At 43.1% G+C, this 13,210-nt stretch overlaps 1 protein-coding gene across 1 annotated transcript in view; it reads right to left on the minus strand.

Annotated features, from left to right (window-relative positions):
- The window catches only part of slc27a6 (solute carrier family 27 member 6), a 40,899-nt gene extending 28,573 nt beyond the window's left edge, over positions 1-12,326 (minus strand). The window contains exons 1-3 of the mRNA XM_037692190.1: positions 11,722-12,326; positions 581-790; positions 173-331 (exon numbers count right to left, since the gene is read on the minus strand). Coding sequence (XP_037548118.1) covers positions 173-331; positions 581-790; positions 11,722-12,208 — 856 coding nt within the window. The 5' untranslated portion in view covers positions 12,209-12,326. The remainder of the gene's footprint in view (positions 1-172; positions 332-580; positions 791-11,721) is intronic.
- Positions 12,327-13,210: the final 884 nt, after the last annotated feature.

Below are 13,210 nucleotides of genomic sequence, written 5' to 3' on the forward strand. Positions count from 1 at the left end.
AGACAGAGTTACCCTGAGTGTTTAGGATGTAATACAGTTTAAAACAGTTTTTCCAGACTCCATTTAGGTTTTGGAAATTGAATAACCTTTTTTTTTGTTCTTTAAATCTTATATCAAGATTAAAAATAAAGCTTACAGTAGATGGTGAATGCAGACATATTCTTAAGATTACCTAGCTCTATGGTTCCTCCGATCCCGATCAAGGATGCTGCGGTGTGGTAGAGTGGCAGAGGGATGTAAATCACATCATCTTCACATGCACCAAAAGCCCAAAAACCTGCCGCTGCCTTTAGACTCTGGAGGTGAGTGATTACTGCTGCCTTGGGCAGGCCTAAAACACACAGAGCAAACCAAATCAATTGCTATTCCCATTACCCAAACTTTTGATTTTCAGCTTGTAATCCAGAGAGGTTAGCCCCTTTTCCCCAGGAGAAACAAAGTAACACCTGTGTGTTCACACCACACAGATATTCCTGGTTCAAAATCTTGTTCGGCAAGCCTCGGGTGAAATACATCAACTGTACAACTTCCAATACAAGCAAAATATAAAAAATATATTTTTTATTTAAAAAAAGCACACCTGTTGTTCCAGAGGTGAAGATGTAGAGGATGGGGGTTTTAATACTACTGGTGGCTCGTAGCTCTGCTGGCACCGGCTGATCAGATGCAGCGTCAAGCTTGTCCAGCAGGGTGTGCACCAGTGTGTGCTCACTATGGCTCTTCATGACCCACACCTGAATGTTGTCCTCCAGAAGGCTGGGTAGGATGCCATCCAGACAATCCACTAGATCTAGAAGATAGACACATTCCACGTGAGTTGTAATGAATTGCTTTTTAAATTCACTGCCTTTCCTAAACCTTAGTGAACATTTTCAGTTCCTACACCTCACGGTTCAAAGTTACTTTATTGTCATTCTCATCACGTGGAACAAAAATATGTACTCAAGGTCCCAGTTACATCCAAAAGTAGCAATACTATAAACTATAATAAAAGAAACAGTATACAAGGATTTAAGATATATGCTAAACAATAATAATATAATACAGTGTATTAAACTGAACAAGTTTGTAGTGAGCAGATGGGTATGAATACAACAGCTTAAAGACAAGAAATCAGCAGCACGGATACAGAGCAGAGCAAAGTGACAAATCTTCAAAGTGTCATTATAGTGATTTTCCTGATTAGGGACTTAGTCTGTAACAGCATCAGGGTAGAAGCTGTACCTCAGTCTAGTGGTTCTGCACTTAATGCTCCTCAACCTCCTGCCTGAGGGGAGCGGGGCAAAAAGTGTGTGTGCTGGGTGAGTGGGGTCCTTCATGATGCAGGTGGCTCTCTTCCTGCATCTAGAGATGTAGATGTCTGTGATGGTGGGGAGGCAACAGACTTCTGTGCAGCCTTCACCACTCTCTGCAGAACTTCTCTCTCCAGCTGTGCATTAGCTGTGCACCTAACCAAGTATTTTCAATTACTAAACCTAACCGAGTCGTTTCAGTTTTTAAACCTAAATGTGCCATTTGGATTCCTAAAATCGACCCAGGTTTCATTTATTTATGATTATCTACGAGGGATGAAAGGTAAAAGTCAAGTCAAGTCAAGTCATATTTATTTATAGAGCACAATTTAAAACAGATGGACTGTTATCAAAGTGCTTAACACTGAGGGTAACACTGAGAAATAAAAAGCAGTAAGAATATACCTTAAAAAAATTAAAACAACAGTATTAAAATGAAGACATGGAACAAGATATACTAAATCAACTCACACAGTATGAAACGCCAGAGAGAACAGATATGTTTTTAGCCAGGGACCAGGGACCTGCTCGCTGAGAGGCAGCAGCTCTAACAGTTGCACCACCATGCTGCCTCATTCTCCAACCACAAACCCTTATTCTAAAACAACAAAGTCCATGCTCAATAATCCAGGTATAAAATCCAACATTTTTCAGTCAGGTCATCTGGACAGTTTCTTTTTTTTTGTGCCGAAACGTTTCGCCTTCGATCCGGAAGGCTTCATCAGTCAAGGAAACACACAACAAAACTGATTCTTCCTCCAACAGCTTACTCCAAAGTGGGAAAAAAACAGTTCTGCTTGTGATTAGATGGTCTCTTTGGTACGCCCCTCCTCCATTGCCAGCCCTCTTCCTTGTTGAAAGTCTTGTCAAACTGGTTGAAAACAACAAAGTCCACGCTCAATAATCTGTGTATAAAATCCAACATTTTGCAGTCAGGTCATCTGGACAGTTTCTTTTTCTATTTCTTTTTCTTATTCTAAAAATTTGTGCTAATCGTCAATTAAAATCTTAATCTTGTTGTAGTCTTCCTGTGGACCCACTACCTGCAGGAAGGGCCATAAAAGTCGGGTGCATGATGCTATGGGCAGTGGCCGAAGGTGGGGACCTCGGCACTCTGACCCTGGCTTACCAAAGCCGGCTCTTGGGACATGGAATGTAACCTCCCTGGCAGGGAAGGAGCCTGAGCTTGTACGCGAGTTTGAGAGGTATCAACTAGATATAGTTGGGCTCACATTGACGCACATTATGGCCTCTGGAACTGATCTCCTTGAGAGGAGTTGGACCTTATTCCACTCTGGAGTTGTCCATGGTGAGAGGTGTTGAGCTGGTGTGGGTCTACTTGTAGCCCCCCAACTTGGTGCCTGTGTGTTGGAGTTTTCCCCGGTAGATGAGAGGGTGGCTTCTCTTCGCCTTCAGGTGGGGAGATGGGCTCTGACTATTGTTTGTGCCTACGCGCCAAACTGCAGTTCAGAGTATCCGGCCTTCTTGGAGTCATTGCCAGGGGTGCTGGAAGGTGCGCCAGCTGGGGACTCCTTTATTCTGCTGGGGGACTTCAATACCCACGTGGGTAATGACAGTGTGACCTGGAGGGGTGTGATTGGAAGGAATGGCCTCTCTGATCTGAACCCAAGCGGTGTTCTATTGTTGGATGTCTGTGCTAGTCATAGTTTGTCCATAGGTCATATATCGATGATTGACTTCATAGACGTGTCATCTGATTTGCAGCCGTTTGTTTTGGACACTCGGGTGAAGAGAGGAGCTGAGCTGTCAACTGATCTCCACCTGGTAGTGAGTTGGATCAGATAGCGGGGGAAGATGCCGGACAGACCTGGGAGACCCAAACATGTAGTGAGGGTTTGCTGGGAACGCCTGGCAGAAGAACCCGTCAGAGGAATCTTCAACTTACACCTCCGTGAGAGCTTTAATTGCATCCCAGCTGAGGTGGGGGACATTGAGTCTGAGTGGGCCATGTTCTGCACCTCGCTTGTTGAGATAGCCGTCTTGAGCTGCAGCTGCAAGGTTGTCGATGCTTCTCGCGGTAGTCATCCACAAACTCGGTGATGGACACCCCGGGTTAGGGAGGCTGTCAAGTTGAAGAAGGAGTCCTATCGGGCCTTGTTGGTCACTGGGACTGTGGAGGCAGCTGAGGAGTACCGGAGGGCTAAGCGGTGTGCGGCCTTGGCTGTTGTTGATGCAAAAGCTCGGATATGGGAGGAGTTCAGTGAGACCTTGGATAGAGACTCGCGGTCGGCTCCGAGGAGATTCTGGCAAACCATCAGGCGGCTGAGATGGGGAAAGCAGCACTTTACCAACATTGTGTTCAGTGAAGGTTGGGTGCTGTTGACCTCAACCAGTGATGTCGTCGGGAGGTGGAAGGAATATTTCTTAGACCTTCTCAATCCCACCAGCACATCTTCCATGGAGGAAGCTGAGTCGGGGGACTTTGGGGTTGATCTGTTCATAACCGTGGCTGAGGTCGCCGAGGTCGTTAAAAAGCTCCGAGGCGGCAGGGCTCCGGGAGTGGATGAGATTCACCCTGATTTCCTTAAGGCTCTGGATGTTGTGGGGTCGTCTTGGCTGACACGTCTTTGCAAGGTCGCGTGGACATCGGTGGCACTGTGCCAAAAAATCTAGATTCATTCACGCTATCTCTGCCAAAAATTTCCTTTTGAGTGCATGGCTTTCAAATCCAAGACGTCCATCCAAATTAAATTTCTTCTCATCTACTGGCCAACTAAACCAAATCCAAACTTTATTCTAAACGTTTCCAATCCATTCTCTACATTCTGCCCCATTTCTGCAAACATTATGCTTCTCTGTGACCTGAACATCCATGCTGCCATCATGCATCAGAATTTCTCCAGCTTTTGGACTGTTTTAATCTCTGGCAGCATGTAGATGTTCCCACGTACACCCAAAGTCACACTCTGGATCTGGTCATTACAGACTTCATACTGCCTAGCAAGTATCAAGTTTTATTTTTTACCTTTATTTTACCAAGAAAGTAATCCATTGAGATTATTAATCTCTTTTACAAAAGATGCCATTATGCAAATTGCAAACAAGTGCTATCAAGTTTATAACCTGGGTGTCTCCGATCATTTGGCCAGCTCACCTGAACTGCCAAGCCTAACCCTTGGTAAAGATCTTAATTACAAAAAATGAAAACAGCAGGGTGTGCCTGAGAACAGAAATATAAAATCTCTGGTTTAATGGTTCACAAACAAGCCTACTGGTAGGACCAAAAGGCCTATTCCAAGTCCTTGACAGAGGCATGATGACTCTATTTCTCCAACATCACTCAGTGCAACCCAGGAAACTCCAAGCAGCTCTTCTCTACATTTCACTGCCTCCTTGGATCATGCTCTCCCATAAACACCCAACACTCCACTGTTGATCAGTGCAATAATTAAACCATTTTTGCACCAACACCAGCTGAATACACACTGCTCTATCACCTGTTCATCTAAACAGACTGCTGAGCCACAACTCAAGATCTCTCAGCCCCTTTGCTTCTTCTTTCCTGTCTCTCCGTGGGAGATTTTGGATATCAGGAAGATAAAGCCCAGTAAATGTGCCCTTGACCCCCTCCTTTCCATTCTGTTTAAGACAAAAAATGTATTCCATTGGTCACCACTATCATGAATATGTTTCTTCAGTATGGTTCTGTTTCAGCAACAGGTGCAGACAGAAACAGTGTTTATTGTGGTGCAGGATTAATTTTATTGTCCTATGTGTAGAAAAGGGGAGGAGTTGAAAAGTTTGATAGCTACATGGAGGAAGGACTTCCTGTGTCATTCTGTGGAGCACCTCGTTGTCTCAAGTCTACGACTGAAGTTGCTGTGGTAAGAATCCAGTGTGGCATGCAGGGAGTTAGGGTTAGGATTAATGAAACCTTTCCTGAAAAAAAAAACAAACATCTTTGACCTGGAAATTCTAATAAACTACAGACCTATAGCTAATCCCTCATTCTTCTAGAGAAAGTTGTTGCTGTACAGCTAAATGACCACCTCAAATCCAATCAGTTCTTTAATTCAATTCAGTTTATTTATAAAGTGCCAATTCACAACATAAGTTAACATAAGTTACATACATACAACATAAGTTAGCTCAGGACAATAGACAAATACATTCATATAAAAGAGCCTTCAAGGAGAGAGACAGGGAATTATTGAAGAGCACACAGAAGCAACTAAAAGTCAAGATAAGAAACAGCAAGGAGGTGTACAAGAAGAAGCTGGAGAGCAAGCTCCAACAGAACGATATCAGAGAGGTGTGGTCAGGGATGAAACAGATCACAGGCTTCAAGCAGAAGGAGGATCAGAAGGATGGAAACCTGGACAGAGCCAATGAACTGAACACATTCTTCAATAGGTTCAGTTCAGGAACAAGCTCAGCATCCTCCTCTCTTGCCCACAGCCAAACATACATACCACCCTCCATTGACCCAAGGTTGTCCTGTCACACCTCAAATCTTGTATCTACCACCTCAGTCATGGACCCTTCTTCTACATATTGGTCTTCAACTAAATCAGAAGATGCTGATACCTCCTTTGCCTCCCCCCTCTGCATCTCCAGAAGTCAGGTGAGGAAGCAGCTGGAGAGACTGAACTGGAATAAGGCTGCAGGTCCAGATGGTGTCAGTCATAGAGTCTGAAGGTCTGTGCAGAGCAGCTCTGTGGGGTTCTGCAGCACCTCTTCAACCTTAGCCTGACCCAGGAGAAGGTTCCAGTGTTGTGGAAAACATCCTGTCTTGTTCCAGTGCCAAAGAAAACGCACCCATCAGTCCTCAATGACTATAGACCTGTTGTCCTGACATCCCACATCATGAAGGTCCTAGAGAGACTTCTGCTGACCCACCTGACTAGACAAACAAGCACATATCAGGACCCATTGCAGTTTGCTTATGAGCGTGGACTTGGGAGTTGAAGATGCCATCATACACCTGCTTCAGCAAACTCACTGTCATCTAGAAAAGTCAGACAGCACTGTGAGAGTCATGTTCTTTGATTTCTCCAGTGCATTTAACACAATCCAGCCTGATTTGCTTTGTCAGAAACTTCAGAAGACTCAGGTGGAGGCCTCAACAATCGCCTGGATCAAAGACTACCTGACAAGCAGACCACAGTTTGTGAGACTGAAGGGTTGTGTGTCTAACCTGGTGGTCAGTAGCTCAGGAGCACCACAGGGGACTGTACTCTCACCATTCCTTTTCACTCTGTACACCTCAGATTTCCAGTACAAAACAGACTCCTGTCATCTGCAGAAATATTCAGATGACTCTGCAGTGGTCGGGTGTATCAGAGATGGACAAGAAGCTGAGTACAGGGAACTGGTGGACCGCTTTGTGGCATGGTGTGGAAACAATCATCTCATCTTGAATGTGAACAAAACAAAGGAGATGATTGTAGATTTCAAGAGAATCAGGAACAGATCCAACCCTATTTTCATCATAGAAGAAGAAGTGGAGGTGGTGGAGAAGTATAAATACCTTGGAGTTCACCTGGACAATAGATTGGACTGGAAATGCAACAGTGAAGCCGTCTACAAGAAGGGACAGAGCAGACTGTACTTCTTGAGGAAGCTGAAGTCCTTCAACGTTTGCAGCAAGATGCTGCATATCTTCTATAAGTCTGTTGTAGAGAGCACTATCTCTTCTGCCATCATCTGCTGGGGGAGCAGCACCAGAGCAAGTGACTTAAAAAAGATCAACAAGCTCATAAAGAAGGCTGACTCAGTTCTGGGGACTCCTCTAGAACCTTTGGAGATGATTGTTCAAAGAAGGATTCTTCATAAAATGAAGAACATTATAGACAACCCTCAGCATCCTCTTCATCAGACTGTCATACAACAACAAAGTGTCTTCAGTCAGAGGCTTCTTCAAATACATTGTAGGACAGACCGCTACAAGAGATCCTTCCTGCCCACAGCCATCAGCATCTAGAACAACTCTTTAATGAAACCAGGATGATGAGTTACAACAACATTTAATTTCCCTCTGGGATTAATAAAGTATTTTTGAATTTGAATTTGAATATACATAAAAATTCAATTAGTAACATTATTTATCCACTGAAACCTGTTGATGGCAGCAGATGCAAGTTCACCATCTCTTATCGTTCTTGACTTGTATTCAGAATTGCACACCATTGATCACAATGTTCTCCTAAACCACCTTTTTCACTCTATTGGGCTTCATGATACTGTTCTTGATGGATCCTGGTCCTACCTTTCAAACATGACTGAACATGTTGCCATCAGGGAAGCCAAGTCAAATAATCATATTGTCACTTGTGGGGTTCCTCAAGAGTCAGTCCTTAACTTGATACTTGGTCAAGCCATCAGCCTCTGTGGAATACTCTTCCTGCTATGCTGATGAAACTAACTTACATACAAACAGATCACCACCAATCTGCTTCATCCTCTACATCCCTCCCATCACCATTCACACTTAATGTCTATCTGGAGGAGATAGTCATGGATGAATGAAAACTTTCTCCAACTGAACAGCTCCACAACTTAAGCCATGTTGATTGACATTCCCCATCAGCTCCAGTCATCTCCCATAATAGCTATAATCTTTTTTGGTCAGGACATACCACTACCCTCTGTTGTCACCAACCTTTGTGTCTGGTTTGATCCCGTACTTTCCTTTGACTGCCATGTTAAACACCTATGTAAAACGTTGTTTTTTCATCTGAAAAGCATAGTAAGTTTCAGCTCATCACTACCTTGGTCTGATGCTGAAAAACTTCTCTATGTCTTTGTCAAGACTGAACTATTGCAATTTGCTTCTTTTTGGCATCTCTAATAACAACCTTCAAAAGCTCCAAGTCATCCAGAACAGTGTTGCCAGACTCATGACAAAAAAGCAAAAACATGAGCAAATAACACTAGTCCTGCGTCTTCTTTATTGGCTTCCTGTCCCTGCCAGAATCCAGTACAAGATGCGTCTTCAGACACACCAATGCATCATGACAACGCCCCCCTCAACCTCAAGAAGCTGTTCATTCCACAGATCAAAACTTGTTCCCTCTGTTCCAACAACTCATCCCATCTTCAAATTCCCAGAATTAAGCTCACCGCCATGGGGTACCAAGCCTTTTGCTTTGCTGCTCCTCATTTACGGAATTCATTTCCAAACCACCTGGTGGAACCACAGATGGCAGAATCCTTCAAAAAAAGATTAAAAACGCATTTGTTCCATTGTTTTTTATGGCCCTACCTTATCTGATCATTTTTATTTTTTGTTCATTTAGTTTTTATGACTCTTGAAATGTAGCACGAGATTTACAAATGTAAAGTGTAAAGTATAAATAGGATCCATTATTATTATTATCATTATTATTTTCATCATCATCATCAATATTATTATTATCACTATTATCATTATCGTTATTACCTTTTGTTCTATATTGTTTCCATGAATTTGTCACAGCTGCTTAGACAGGAGGTCAACATGGTCTTGATTCAATTTCTTGATGACCAAGACTCATATCATAACTATGCTGCCTCCTCTATCAAAATACCCCACAGGACCCCGATATGCTGCAGCCATAATAATAAACCATCACGCCGGTAATTTTGTGTATGCTCTAACCTCTCCATGACCTCTGTAACACGTAATGACAAACCCACTGTGTTTGTATTAAGTCTCGCCAAGACCCAGCAAAGACCAACTGATTTTTTACATCATAGCAGGGTTGTCATCACGTGTGAAGAGACTTAAGTTTTGTTTCTTCTTAGTGTACCTAATATTATTTGGATAAATTTATTCTAATATTTATATTATATATCTTATATAGATTGTAATAAAATATTATTATATATTGCTTATAATAAAATCAGTGTATTATACAGTATATATTATACAATATATATCAATACCAATAATATAATTATATTATATAAATATATATTGTGATGTATTATTTTGATATAAGCCCAAAGGCCATTAATAGCTCTTGGGAGTGATTTTATGCAGCCCGTGACTGCAATTTAGGAATGGTATAATTTATACATGCAGGCTTCAGAAGTTGATGCAGATATAGACCATCTGGAAATTTAATGATGATACTTTATATCTATATTTTAGGTTTAACAGCAAAAGTGATGAAAACATCACAAAATGAGAAATATTAAGTAAAACACAAACCATTAATAACCCACCAAAAAGTAGACTTTTGGATAATCTTTTATAAAACTTGGCTAAACGCTGCTGCACAGAAATCTGTTGGAGTCAGTCTCCCCACCATCACAGACATCTACACCTCCAGATGCAGGAAGAGGGCCACCTGCATCATGAAGGACCCCACTCACCCAGCACACACACTTTTTGTCTCACTCCCCTCAGGAAGGAGGTTGAGGAGCATTAAGTGTAGAACCACTAGACTGAGGAACAGCTTCTACCCTGAGGCTGTTACACTCATGAATCTTTAACCAGAATAATCACTGAAAAATCATGTCATGTTGTTGCTGATCTGTTTCATGTTGATGTGTTCATGCGTGCTCATCTGCTCCCACAGACTCATGTTCATGCTGCTGTTTGACGTAATGTTTTTATGCTACTAGTGCTTAGTGTTTATTTAGTGAATGTTTTTCTTGGTTCATATCTTAGATCTTATTACTGTTTTTCTTTTACATTTTATTGTTGGATGGGACCTTGTGTACATAATTTTATTCCACCACATGTACCACATGGGGTGCGAACGACAATAAAGAATCTTGAAACCTTGTATACTGTTTTTCTTTACAACGTACACTTTTGTTGGATGTAACTGGGACCATATGTACACAATTTCGTTCCACCACATGTACCACATATGATGTGAATGACAATAAAGGAACCTTGACCTAAATATAGCAAGTGTTTTAAATGAAAATAACTGCAGTTGATTTAATAACTGGCAGCACAGTGGATCAGTTGATAGAGCTGCCGACTCTCAGCGAGCAGGTCGCCTCGGTTCAAATCCTGGCCGGGAGCCTTTTTCATTCATTCAACCTTTATTTAAAACAGATAAGTCACGCTGAGCCTCGAAGACTCATTTACAAGTGAGATCTGTTTGGACGGACAATAAAAAGTGGTGAAAAATAACACAGGGTTTGGAGAAAAAAAAATTCCTAACACAATTTAACCTCTGGTTGAAGGTCAACACCGTGATAATAAAAAAAATCTCACACACTAGCACATAATGACGCCGACATTATGCGGGGGAGGAATGTGACCCGAAAAGGAAGAAGGGGTTAAAGATAATGGATGTATTTAATAATCGATAGAGGGAGATTGAACATTTTTAATAAAATATAAAGTGGTATCTATCAGCCTAACATGCATGTTTTTGGTCTGTGGAAGGAAACCGCAGTACCCGGGGAAAGCCCACGCATGCACGGAGAGAACATGCAAACTCCACCCCCGGCCGGGATTTGAACCGAGGCGACCTGCTCGCTGAGAGGCGGCAGCTCTACATTCTGATCCACCGTGCTACAGATTATTTAAACAACTGCAGTTACTTTCATTGAAAACACTTGCTATATTTAGCCAAGTTTTATAAAAGATTATCCAAAAGTGTACTTTTAGGTGAGTTACTAAAGGTTTGTGTTGCTTTGTACCATGAAATGGACTTTTTTTTTTTAATACAGTCAAAGGTTTTACAATTTATATTTTTTTGTTATTGTTGGATGTAACTGGGACCCTGTGTATAATTTCGTTCCCCCAATCAATGTTTAAAGTGTAATTTTACACAGAAAGAGTAACTCATTCATTATTATTATTGTTTTTTTTTTTTTATTAAACAACTTTTATATATAGCCTCTAATTTTTAATGTTCTTCGAAAGTCCAGGTGTGCAGCACTGAACCAGTTGTTGGGGGTCTAAACCAAACAATGGAAGAACAACCCAAACAGGATTGGGTAGAAGAACCAGATTTCTGAGTTAGTCCGGATCTGAATGAACAGGTTCCCATGAGCTCAGGTCTGAGCAAAGAGTGAGAGAAGACGCTCCACTTAGAGACAAATACAAAAGGTTCTTATCAAACTAAAGGTTTGATAAGAACAAGATAAACTCTATTACCTGAGTGTACTGGTGTGAGACAGGTGTGTGTGTGTGTGATCTGGTTTCGTTACATTTTAAGGACTTTTGTGATATACTTACCTTATGAGGACCACTAGTCCTCCTAAACCCTGGCTCTGATTTGATGGGATACAGTTTTTGAGTGGGGGGTTAGGTTTAGGACTAAGTGGGGGTTAGGTTTAGGACTAAGTGGGGGTTTAGGTTTAGGACTAAGTGGGGTGTTAGGGTTCTGGATGTACTGGTCATGCTTTGGTTTAGGGTCAATGGTTGGGGCTACAGAAGTGAATGAAAGTCAACGCACGGTCCTTTTAAGAATAGAAATAGAAGATTGTGTGTGTGTGCGCGCGCGCGCGTGTTTACCTGAACCCACGATGAGAGTTTTGGCTCCGCAGCAGTTGAAGCAGTGCAGCAGCGACTTGGACCTGATGTTGGTGTTGAGAAACGCCACCGAGCAGCCGAGCTTCGTCAAGCCGAACCACACGCACAGGAAGTCGGGCTCGTTGCTCATGAGCAGGGCGACGCACTGGTCCTTCTTCAGGCCCACCTGCTGGAGGAACACGTGCGCCAACCTGTTGCTGCGCAGCTCCACGTCCCGGTACGTGAGGACCGCTCCTTCGTAGATCACGAACGGCTTGTCGGGCACGCGCCGAGCCTGCTCCACGAACCGGTCCAGCACCGTCCGCACGCTGAACGTGAGCTTGAACAGCTCCAGCTTCAGCCCGTACCTGATCACCTTGGACAGAAAGAAGAAGTCCCTCCAGAAGAGAGGGAAGCGGAGCCTCTGCAGGAGGAGCGCGGCCAGCAGCCCGGCGGCCAGAGTCCACAGCCAGCCCGGAGAGCAGGTCATGTCGGAGGCTGGAGGAGGACAGGGTCGCTACACGCACACTGCCGCACGAGCCATTCGTAAACACGCACACCCACTGACAGGTGATGTAAGGCAAAGTTTGACGGCGTCAAGTGTGACAGCGCGAGGCAGGGACAACGGAAATGAGCCCTTCAAAATAAAAGTCTCCAGTAAACTCCTGGTTTTTTTTTAAGTCAGGAAGAGACCGACCAAGAAGTTACGTAGCAAGAAACAAAATCTTCTAAGAAACAAACCATTTTTTCACATCCATTCATCCATGATCCATCCATCTGTCCATACATTCCATGCACCCATCCATCCATCCATCCATCCATTCATCCATGATCCATCCATCCATCATCCATTCATCCATCTGTCCATACATTCCATGCACCCATCCATCCATCCATCCATCCATTCATCCATGATCCATCCATCCACCATCCATCCATCCATCCATCCATCCATCCATGATCCATCCATCTGTCCATACATTCCATGCACCCATCAATCCATCCATCCATCCATTCATCCACGATCCATCCATCCATCCATCCATTCATCCATGATCCATCCATCCATCCATCCATCCATCCATTCATCCATGATCCATCCATCCATCCATCCATGATCCATCCATCCATCCATTCATCCATGATCCATCCATCATCCATCCATCCATCCATCCATTCATCCATGATCCATCCATCAGCCATCTGATCCATCCATCCATCCATCAGCCATCTGATCCATAATGATCCATCCATCCATCAGCCATCTGATCCATAATGATCCATCCATCCATCATCCATTCCATGAATATGTCAATCCATTCATCAATCATCCATCCGTCCATCCACCCATCTGTATCTATCCATGATCCATCATCCATCCATCCATGATCCATCCATCATCATCCATCCATCTGTATTCATCCATGATCCATCTACTCATCCATCCATCAGTCATCTGATCCATATTGATCCATCCATCCATCATCCGTCC

Source organism: Nematolebias whitei, chromosome 18 (assembly GCF_014905685.2).
Source record: "Nematolebias whitei isolate Nwh7 chromosome 18, NemWhi1, whole genome shotgun sequence".
NCBI lineage: Eukaryota > Metazoa > Chordata > Actinopteri > Cyprinodontiformes > Rivulidae > Nematolebias > Nematolebias whitei.